The sequence below is a fragment of the Camelus dromedarius genome, chromosome X, assembly GCF_036321535.1.
Source record: "Camelus dromedarius isolate mCamDro1 chromosome X, mCamDro1.pat, whole genome shotgun sequence".
Taxonomy (NCBI): Eukaryota; Metazoa; Chordata; class Mammalia; order Artiodactyla; family Camelidae; genus Camelus; species Camelus dromedarius.
In genome coordinates this window covers 33,084,403-33,095,909 of record NC_087472.1, presented here as the reverse complement: position 1 = coordinate 33,095,909, position 11,507 = coordinate 33,084,403, and the positions used below count along the sequence as shown (strand labels likewise).

Genomic DNA, 11,507 nt, shown 5'->3' with positions numbered 1-11,507 from the left:
AAATCAAGGGAACATGACATCACAAAAAGATCACAATAATTTTCCAGTTACCAAACACAAAGATATGGATATCTATGACTTACACAACAAAGAATTCAAAAGAACTGTTTTAAGGAAACTCAGTGAGCTACCAAAAAACCACAGAAAGACAATTTAATGAAATCAAGAAAATGATACACAATCAAAATGAGAAATTTAACAAAGAGATAGAAATCATTAAAAAAGAGAACCAAGCATACAGTCTGGAGCTAAAGAATTCAATGAATAAAGTGAAAAAAATGCAATAAAGTACATAAACAGCAAAATAGATCAAACAGAAGAAAGAATCAGTGAAATCAGTGAGACAGAGGACAGGAACAATATAGAGTGGGAAAAAACCTGTGTGGTCTACGTGAGACTTTCAATAAAACCAATATCCAAATCATTGGAGTTCCAGAAGGCAAAGAGAGAGGGAAGGGGTCAGAAAACTTATTAAATAAATAATGGCTGAGAACTTCCCACAACTGGGGAGAGATTAAGACAATTCATGAAACTAACAGATCACTCCATTATTTTAATCCAAAGCAATCTTCTCCAAGACACATGATAATAGAACTGCAAAAAATCAAATACAAAAGGAGAATTTAAAAGGCAGCAAGTGGAAAGAACATATGAATCTACAAAAGAAACTTCATTAGGCTATCAATGGATGATTGATTGATTGATATTTTTATTGAATTATAGTCAATTTACAATATTATGTCAATTTCTGGTGTACAGCACAATTCTTCAGTCATACATGAATATACATACATTCATTTTCATATTGTTTTTCACCATGAGCTACTATAAGATATTGAATATATTTCCCTGTGCTATACAGTATAAACTTATTTATCTATTTTATATATACCTATCAGTATCTGCGAATCTCAAACTCCCAGTTTATCCCTTCCCACTCACCTCCCCCTTTGGCAACCACAAGTCTGTATTCTATGTCTGTGAGTCTGTTTCTGTTTTATATATATGTTCATTTGTCTTCTTTTTTTTTTAGATTCCACATATGAGTGATATCATATGGTATTTTTCTTTCTCATTCTGGCCTGCTTCACTTAGAATGACATTCTCCAGGGACATCCATAATGCTGCAAATGGCATTATGTTGTCATTTTTATGGCTGAGTAGTATTCCATTGTATAAATATACCACTTCTTCTTTATCTAGTCATCTGTTGATGGACATTTAGGTTGTTTCCATGTCTTGGCTATTGTAAATAGCGCTGTTATGAACATTAGGGTTCATGTATCTTTTTGAATTAAGGTTCCCTCTGGATATATGCCCAGGAGTGGGATTGCTGGATCATATGGTAAGTTTATTTTTAGTCTTTTGAGGAATCTCCATACTGTTTTTCATAACCGCTGCACCAAACTACATTCCCACTAACAGTGTAGGAGGGTTCCCTTTTCTCCACAGCCTCCCCAGCATTTATCATTTGTGGACTTTGGAATGATGGCCATTCTGACTGGTGTGAGGTGATACCTCATTGTAGCTTTGATTTGCATTTCTCTGATAATTAGCAATACTGAGAATTTTTTCATTTGCCTATTGGCCATTCATATGTCTTCATTGGAGAATTGCTTGTTTAGGTTTTCTGCCCATTTTTTGGATTGAGTAGTTTTTTTTCCTTATTAAGTTGCATAAGCTGTTTATATATTCTGGCAATTAAGCCCTTATCAGTCTCATCTTTTGTAAATATTTTCTCCCATTCCATATGTTGCTTTTTGTTTTGCTTATAGCTTCCTTTGCTGTGCAAAAGCTTATACATTTAATTAGGTCCCATTTGTTTATTTTTGCTTTTATTTCTATTGTCTGGGTAGATTACACTAGGAGAACATTGCTAAGATTTATGTCAGATAGTGTTTTGCCTATGTTTTCTTCCGAGAGATTTATAGTGTCTTGTCTTATGTTTAAGTATTTAGCCATTTTGAGTTTATTTTTGTGTATGGTGTGAGGGAGTATTCTATCTTCAGTGATTTACATGCAGCTGTCCATTCCCAACACCATTTGCTGAAGAGATTGTCTTTACTCCATTGCATGTTCTTGCCTCCTTTGTCAAAGATTAATTGACCAAAAGTTTGTGAGTTCATTTCTCAGCTCTCTATTCTGTTCCATTAATCCATATGCCTGTTTCTGTACCAATACCATGCTGTTTTGATTACTGTAGCTCTATAATATTGTCTGAATTCTGGGAGGGTTATTCCTCCAGCTTCATTCTTTTTCTTCAGTATTGCTTTGGCAATTCTGGGTCTTTTGTGATTCCATATAAATTTTAGGATTATTTATTCTAGTTCTATGAAAAATGTCCTGGATAATTTGATAGGGATTACATTAAATCTGTAGACATCTTTGGGTACTATGGCTATTTTAACAATATTAACTCTTCCAATCCAAGAACATGGGATATTTTTCCATTTCTTTAAGTCATCTTTAATTTCCTTAGTCAATATTTTGTAGTACGGTCAATTGATTTTCAACATGGGAAATAAGACAATTCAATTGGGAAAAAATAAGTTCAACAAATAGTTCTAGGACAACTGGATATCCACATAAAAAAATTAAAATGAGTTGGACTCCCGTCTCACATTATACACAAAAATTTATTCAAAATGGATCAAAGACCTAAATATAAGAGCTAAAACTATCAAACTCTTAAAAGAAAACATAAGGATACCACATATGAGTGATATCATACGGTACTTTTCTTTATCCTTCTGGCTTATTTCACTTAGAATTATGATCTTCAAATCCATCCATGTTGCTGCAAATGGCATTATTGTATTCTTTTTTATGGCTGAGTAGTATTCCATTGTATAAATATACCACAGCTTCTTTATCCAGTCATCTGTTGATATATTTAAGTTGTTTATGAAAAAGAATATGGAAACAAATATATGTATGTTTATGTATGATTGAAACATTATGCTGTACAGCAGAAATTGACACACTGTAACTGAATACACTTCAATAAAAAAATTTTAAAAACATGGAGGAAAGCTCCATGACATTGGATTTGGCAATGATTTCTTGGATATAAAACCAAAAGTACAGTGATCAAAGAAAAAAATGTAAATTGGAGTTCATCAAAATTGAAAACTTCTATGGTACAAATATCACTAATAAAACCAAATGATTTTCCATGGAAAGGTAGAAAATTTTGTGAATCACATATCTGTTAAATGTCTTGGATCCAGAATGTATAATGTGTTCTTAAAACACAACAACAACAGAAAGACAAACAACCGAATTATAAATGGGCAAAAGATATGATGGTTTTCAGGCAAAAATTCAAAGTGAGACCAGTTAGCACAGTTGTGTGTTTTATATAGCCACAATCAACTGAACTGATGTGGGTGTAGAGGAGATGAAGAGTTTGATTCAAGGAAATTTATAATTTTGCTAAGCTATAGAAAGACAATGACGTTAAGGGCCCATGCAAAGGATTTCTTAGGTGATACATCACAAAATCTTAGCTGAGCAAATAAGTGATTGAGTACTTCTTTGAGTGAGGGTGAAGAGCAGTAAAAAGATGTTAGGATCAAGGAATTGTGGGTCCATATGAAGTCAACTTTTGGAGTCCAGTGATAGAAGGAGCCAGTTGGGAAATGAAGATTGTGGTCTGAAAGTGCATCAATTGAAACTAAGCTCATGAATGAAGCATAGTTATTGGTAATGATATGGTCTAGGGTGTATAACTGTGGGAATGGGTGACTGAGATAATGTGGTCAAGATTGATTGAATAGGAAGTCATGGATTACAGGAGGAAAGATATTGACAGAATCATCCAAGTAGATACTAATTTTATCAAGAATCAGAATTAGTGTTGGAGGAAATGACAGCCAGCCAGTGCTAAAAGTTTTAAGAAATAAGGACGAATGATGTGGGGGTCTATATATGACTGCAACAAGGATGGGTGATGGGTAGTATGGTGTGATACCAAGAGATTCAAAAGTGGGGACTATTAAGAGAGAAAGACAATGATCTAGAGGAACAATATTTTGGAAGCTGCAACAGGACAGAAAGAAAAGGGTCAGGGTACTAGTGAGGGGACTGTAGAGAGGGTAATGATAAATGATTAGGAATTTCTGGACTTCCTCATCTAATAATAATAGTGTTTCATTTTTCAAAAATTTTTATTTCTTTGATTACACTAAGTTGAATTAATTTTTTTCATATGTAAGTGGTGATAACTAATTGTGGTCTTCATTTGTTCTAACTGAACTTACTCTCTCCAAGTTTATGGAGGGTTCCTTTTCTTTGGGCAGGCACAAATGTTATAAAGTGAAACTGAAAGCAAAAATTGTCTCAATGTCTCATACTGGATTTTTGTTTGTTTTTTGCTTAAGCTCTTTGATACAATTCTCATAAAGGGAAGGGAAAGAGGTAATTGCATTTTATATGGGATGAAACAGGGGTAGAAGTACAAGTGCTTAATGGGTGGGCAGAGAGAGACAAAGAGAAAGAGAGAGAGAGAGAGCGATTCACTAGGAATAGGAAAGGATATGAGGAACTGTGGTTACTAAAATATCAGGGACTTATGCCTACCCATCACCCGGGGAGGTAGTATGACCACAGTGGATATGACCCTAGGTATCTGGGTTCCCTGCTTTGACAAAGATTTCCATGGCCACACAAGACACAGAAGTTGCACAGTCATAGCAATAGACTAGGTAAGCAATGAGTGTATTAATGCTGACTAGTGTAGACAATAGACCAGTGGGTTACCCCTATTTTTTCTAATCTCTCAGACCTTCGCAAATGTACCTAATGGATAAATGAGGAAAGTCCAAATAATTATTAAGTTTAAATTTCTTCTCTGACTGGTGGAATAAGAGTTGGAGTTCAAATAACCATTTTTTGTTTATTTGGGATTGGTTTTTGCACGTTCAGTTTTGTCAATTAAAATTCATACTTTTTATATTGTCAAATTAAGTGCCTTTCCCCCCAGCCTATCATATAATGTTAATTTTACTTGTAGAAAGATTTTTGTTTTTGTGTAGTCTAATTTACTTTGAACTTCATTATATTCATTTCTCACTATCTGGACTTGTGAGACGCAACTTCATGGTATTACATGTTTGCTTTTAAATTTTTAGAAAGATTGTTCTATTTGGCATGCATTTTAATGGCTACCTATTCACTTGAAAGTCAGACACACTCTTTCATCAGGTAAAAAAGTACTTTTAGGGAATGCCTGGTATTTGATATGTGGGTTTCTGGGAACATAATTTGGAATTTTTGATCAGAAGTATATTGATAAGCTTTGATGACCCTTAAATATGTCTCAGGATGCTACAACATTGAGCCGTTCATGTGAAAAAGAATCATATTTGAACCGAATGTTTATATAAAACAAGCAGTTAGATGGCTTGTTTTTGTGCTGTTTTATGTTATTAAATAACCTTTGTCATTTCTCATGATCCTTGGGCAATTACTGCTGGGACATAGCGGTCCCTTATGTGTTGATTTTAAAGGTAAATAAAACTTAAAAAAAACCCCACTGTTTTAATTTTAATATTATTTTGACCTATCCTTTGTTTCATCTCAGGTTTGCAAGGTAAAATCATTTGAAGTTACCCAAAATAGGTCATTATCTTTTGGTCACTGGAACACGGATGGTACTTTGATGAAACAAATGGATTTGTGAGTTTTAATTTTAGGCTGCTGTAAATTAAAAAGCACAGGGGAAAATCAAAGCAAAAAAGGCTTGTTTTGCCCTTTCAACTCATATTTTAATCGAGCCCTTGCTGTATAAGCATCAAATGAGGCACTTTGACACATTAGATGGCAACGTTATAAAAAAAAGTTAATCCCAAACCTGATTTTGTATTCAACTACAAAGTAGGTTGTGCACTAGCTTCTGAAAACATAAATCCACATAGAATCAATTTTACTCCCTTAGGAATTATTCTTTTTAAATCAGTTGTCATGATTGTAAAAAACATAAAATGTGACATATGACAAGGTTTTCTGAAACATGTTTGGTCTTTAATACATTAGCTGCCTATTAAAAAGTAGCCACACTCAACTTGAATATCCTTAGGTGAGAGCCAAAGGGCCTATAAATAAAAAAGTGTTATTATATTGGAAAAAGATTATTAATAGACTTGCAGTGTTGGAGTCTGTAAACCCACTACTCCCTTTGAGAGTGATAAAGTTAGTAACAGCAATTTCTACTCATGACCTACCCTGTCTCATGCATTGGTAAAGGGTCCCCAGGATAATACCTTCTCTCAGTCTTGGGGCATCACACTGCCCATTCTAATTCCAATCTGTGATGATATTTTGTTCCTTGGCTCGTAACACTGTCCCTTAAAGTGGTTGAAGTCTATGGATCCTAAGTATCAAGGTGAATGAGTCAATTTGACTGTAATGAAGCACTTTGAATTTGGCCTGGGCAAGCTTGTCATGTCCAGGTAATCCAACTCCTGAATGCCACCTAGTTGAAAAATTGGACCACACCTTGTTGGCCCTAACAGAAAAGCTTGATGAATATCTCTCCAGAGTGTTCCAAGACAATAAGATCTCCATGGGATCTTTCATCTAATTCTTTTGTGACCGGCTGAGAGAAGTGCTATTCCTCTTCTGACCCCAACTGAAGGACTCAGCTTCCTTGACAATCTTCCATGATTACTGTATCTTCCATTTTCCACCGTCACTCTGCACTAAACCCTTTCTCAAATGCTAATAAACTATAAATCTTTACTCCTCTCTCTGGATAAAGGTTCTCCTCTTTCTTACCCACTGGACTTCAGGACACTGGGAAGGGATGGGAAGGAAGTCAGCATTAAAATTTGCTTTTGTTTCACCCACACCATGCGAGTCTGTGTGTCTGTGTAGAGTCCCATATGTTTAGAGGAAAATTAATCAGTTTCTAATTCCACCACTGTTTCCAGAAAGATTTTAGACAGATCAATAGACCCCTCCTTGGCCAGAATTCCTAATGGAACAACAGGCAGAACCCCAAACACCTTCCAATCAGTGCATTATTTCACACTTTAAAGAAATGAATATTCCTTGAATGAGTCCTAATTCTGAGGTTTTAGATGAGTAACACTGCAAATAATGACATCAACCAATAAATTTTTTAAAAATTTTATTTTTAGAGGTTTAACAATGGTTCATTGCAGGCTTTCTGATGAAACAATTAGCAGTCTCAAAGATTATTTCAACGATTTTTAAAGTTAGAGCACAGATTGAATACAAATCAATTTAAGTAGGCACGGTTTTGAAAGGAATTGAAGATTACTTAAAAGATCCCATTGAATGCTTGTGGTATTATTCCTAGTTTTAAGGATACTATCTCAGTGAAATGAGTCCTGGCAGAAAACACTTAGTGATTATTTTATCTAGAAACTGGTAGCATTGAAAATATTAAAAATTATGCATTCTAATGTTTTGTGTGTGTGCTTGTGTGTACACACGTGTGATTTCTGCTTTGTCTATTTTACAGTCTCAATGATTATTCTGTCCTGTTTCCACTGGGGCTCTGACTTTACTTCAAGCGACCTAATCACTCTGAATTTTCCTTATCAGCCCTTTTTACACATCATTTTCTAATTTTCAAATATTTCCAATAATGCCTTTTATTTTAAACAAAGCCTTTGGTGAAAAAACTAAAGTACACTAAAATAAAACTGTACTCAGTCCCAATGCGACCCACAACTTGTCAGAACTTTCATGCTTCAAATCACAGGGCTAGAGAATTTGGCTTTTCAGGAACCCCCTCTCAATGCTTCTGTGATGGGCCAGGGTTTCCAAGTGCTGCTGCTACAAGGTGAGGTGTAGTTATAATTTCTTCTATTACTGTGCACTGACTATGAAATTCAATTGTCCCTTCACTTTCTGATTTCAGCTGGCAAGGGATGTAAAACTTCCAGATAGATTAACATCTAAGTTGAAAATATTCACTACCTACAAACCACTTTAAATATTTTCAGTCCTTTCTATTTGGCTACCCAACATTTCAATCTCCCTTCTTAACATGTGCTCAGCTTCCTTTCCTCATTAGCACATTATCATTTAAAGCTCAATTACACATTTACAATCTCTCTTGCTTGTTTACTTTGGGACATCTCCATAGATTCAGTTTGCTATTGAGTGTGTTTACTAGAATAACAGCCACAGAGCGCAATGGGAGTTGACTTCCTAAAATAGTTTACTGTGTTACTGCATTAAAAATACGATTTTAAGACAAAGCTTATTTTTGAACCTTAACTCTGAGTAAATATTATGAAGAAAAAATGAATTCTTAAAAGACTCAATTCTACATGCTACTTAAATGAGAAAATTTTCTGAAATTCAAACATAGCAAGCTCCATTTGCTCAGCGATGAGGCACTTGCACAAAGTTCCCCATGGCCTTTTTGGTGTACAAATTTATAATAATGAAGACTACTTCTAAGGAATTAATTTGACATAAAAGTTTGTTTTCTCTTTAAACTACTGCATTTAAAAAGTCATTCGAGTTGTAAACACTCAAGGATAAGCCAGTTTTAAGATCACATTATTGTGTCACAGTAACAGAAATGTGAATCACATTTATTTCTTTAATTCATGGATTCAGGTTCTCCTAAATTCTCATTATTGAGCTACTACATTCTTGATATAAGTTGTTAGGAAAATCCAAATCATCATTCCTGGCACCAAGGTGCCAAGAAATAATGTGCTATCATGAAATCACACATAGTCAGCTGCTTTTGTATTTTGGTTAACCAGGTAGCTTGAAAATTATTATCCCACTAGCACTGTCTTCCAATTTTAGAAGCAGAACTAGAGGAATTATACTGAGGTATACTTTGTGGTAGTTCTGTTGCTTCTCTATTGCTCCAGAACTAACCATGGTATTGAGGATGGATATGCAGAAATTATGCTTTTCACCAGGTAGCAGTTACCATAGGTGACCAAACGCCACCTATCTATGGCGTCTATAACATATGGGGTGATGCACTAGCATGATTTTCACTACTATAAATTTGTAGACGTAGGTATTTGATGAAAGTCACCTTTTTCAAAATCTTTTCATTTTTTTCTTACCTATTACATTAAGTCCTTACCTAAAGACTTCACAATTTTAGATTAATTTCTGATTTTACAGAAATAGAAATATGAAACACACAAGTATTAGCAGCCAAAACTCTCTGTAGTTACATTTTGTTGTTTTTGTTTAATAAGTGGAGGGAAATTTTTACATAGTTTAATCTGGGATCAGGAAAATATTTAATCCTGTCTGATGGTCACACTGTTAGCTAGATAAGAATTTTGATAAATGAACCAATCTGTCTTTGGGGCTAGAATTTGACGCCTACTTTAAAGTATTAAAAAAACAAAACTCACTCTACAGTACATGCATATACGAGTTCAGTCCTGTATTCAGGCTTGCAAAGTGTATTATTCGGTGGTTTTTAAAAACAGCTATTGCACATCTTTGGGGTTTCTGAGGAAAATCAAGCATCTGAGGCTTTCTTCCTTTCTTCTTATCAGAAGAAAACCAGTTTAACATGGGGTGAAAAAGAACACAATTGGTCTCTAACTGTAGGCTTAACTGTCATGGAGCAATGAGGATGATGGGTGGCCTTTTGCCCTTTATCACTGTAGCATTCTCCAGGCATGCAGGTTGTTCAGCCTTAGTCTGGTTTATTATTTTCATTTCATAATGTAACCTTTGGTTCTTTATATGACTTTGCAAATTTGCATATGGTTTGTTGTTATTTTTATTTTTTTCAGTAAAAAACCCCACTTCATTCAGGGCCAGTTCTTTTGAAAGCTGCTTAGAATCTAACTCATTACAGGTTTCTTAACTCCATGTTGTAAAATCTGAATATAGATACTGTCCAAACTGTCCAAAGAGTAATGTTTGAATTCACAGTAACAAAAGTTACAAAGTTTGTGCAAAAGACATTGTACACCACTGGAGTACATAGAGCTTGCTATAGTTAATTTTATATATAAAGCTGCATTTCTCATTAGAACTATTCTGTGCTACATTAAAAGTAAAGTATCTGATTTAATTTTTCCCTAACAATAAAACTGAATGCTCGTTTAATCTCAGAAATTAAAAAATGCAAATTGCATATTTATGATGTTTATAAATGTTACAATAAGTCACTGGAATCTTTTAAACACCATAATTGCTTTGGAGCTCTTCAAGTTTTCCAAGGGTCATAAAGTAAACCCGGCTGTGGCGATTGCGCAGGATAGAGGTAAAGAACAGCTTTAAAAAGAGAAAGAGACACCATCAGTAAATATTTAATACAGTGCAACCTTATATTTGATAGATACAACTATAACTTCAATTTACATGCATCAACCAATTAAAATATTAAGCCATACTGTTTTTCAGAACAGGGTTTCCTCAGATTAAAGAATAAGAATTTAGTATAGAGTCTAAATTATGATTAAAAAAATAACCTTTTACTCTATTCTATATAACTGTACTTCATTTAGTTTAAATAAGAGTAGGTTATTATAGATGGCATTGATCTGTTAAAGTTCTTGATTGGTTTGGTTAACAATTCCCCTTTTCTTTAAAACAATCAACTTTTCTCAAGTTGGGTTTCCTTTTTCTTTTAATATGTGGAAAATATTATATTATTTAGATGTTGTTTCTTATTGTTGCTGGTGTTTAAGTGGCCACTGGAATTTTCTACTTGGTGTGATTTTCATTTCAGTGGAGTAGACTGACATCAATAGGTTGATATAATGAGCTAAACCAATTGGCTTAGAGAGGAATATATTGTGTAAATATGGTTTGTGCCATAAAGAAAATTAGAACAGTAGATGAACATAAGTAATAGAGGCCTCTTTGTTAGGACTAAGACGTTCAGCATCCGCAATGGATATGCTTAGGAGGGTGTGTGACATAATGATGATGATGATGATAACACTAGCTACCCTTAGCATGTTTTATGTGCCAGGCAATCTGTGAAATGCTTACTATATACCCATTGTCAATAATTTTCAGAATTTTTCCCCAGTTATTACTATTCCCATTTTTGAGATGAAGAAACTAAGGCTTAGAGAGATTAATCAAACTTTCAGGTTCTTACACTTAGGTGGCAAGAGCCAGGACTGTGTCCTAGGTCTATCTGACCTCAAATACTGTTATTGCCATTATATCTCTTTATATTGCAAACCAGTACCTTTCTTTGATGCCCAATGCAATATCCTATTTCTTCTGATTTTAATTTAAATCCTCTGCAATCTCTTCCAAATAAGAATTTTTCCTAGTCCTATTAGGATTATTTCATCACTGTTATTCCTCATAATACTTAGGGGCTGTAATGATGTCATGCAATTCATTTTCCATCTAAACTCTCTAAATTGGTTAAAACTGATTGCATTACACAAATAATTGTCAAATCTTGATTTTATTTTTCTTTCCTGTAAAATGGACATAATAATACCCACTTTGAAGATTAAATGTGATAGTTTCTAAAGTATTTAGTACAAACTCTACCATGTAATTAGGTG

The 11,507-nt window shown here is 34.2% G+C and overlaps 1 protein-coding gene across 4 annotated transcripts in view; it reads right to left on the bottom strand.

The window, feature by feature from the left end:
* Positions 1-7,115: 7,115 nt before the first annotated feature.
* The window catches only part of NRK (Nik related kinase), a 116,636-nt gene continuing 112,244 nt past the window's right edge, over positions 7,116-11,507 (bottom strand). For all 4 annotated transcript variants that reach the window (XM_064482874.1, XM_010980020.3, XM_064482872.1 and 1 more), the window contains one exon: positions 7,116-10,248. In XM_064482874.1, the coding sequence (XP_064338944.1) occupies positions 10,153-10,248 (96 nt within the window). In that variant the 3' untranslated portion in view covers positions 7,116-10,152. The remainder of the gene's footprint in view (positions 10,249-11,507) is intronic.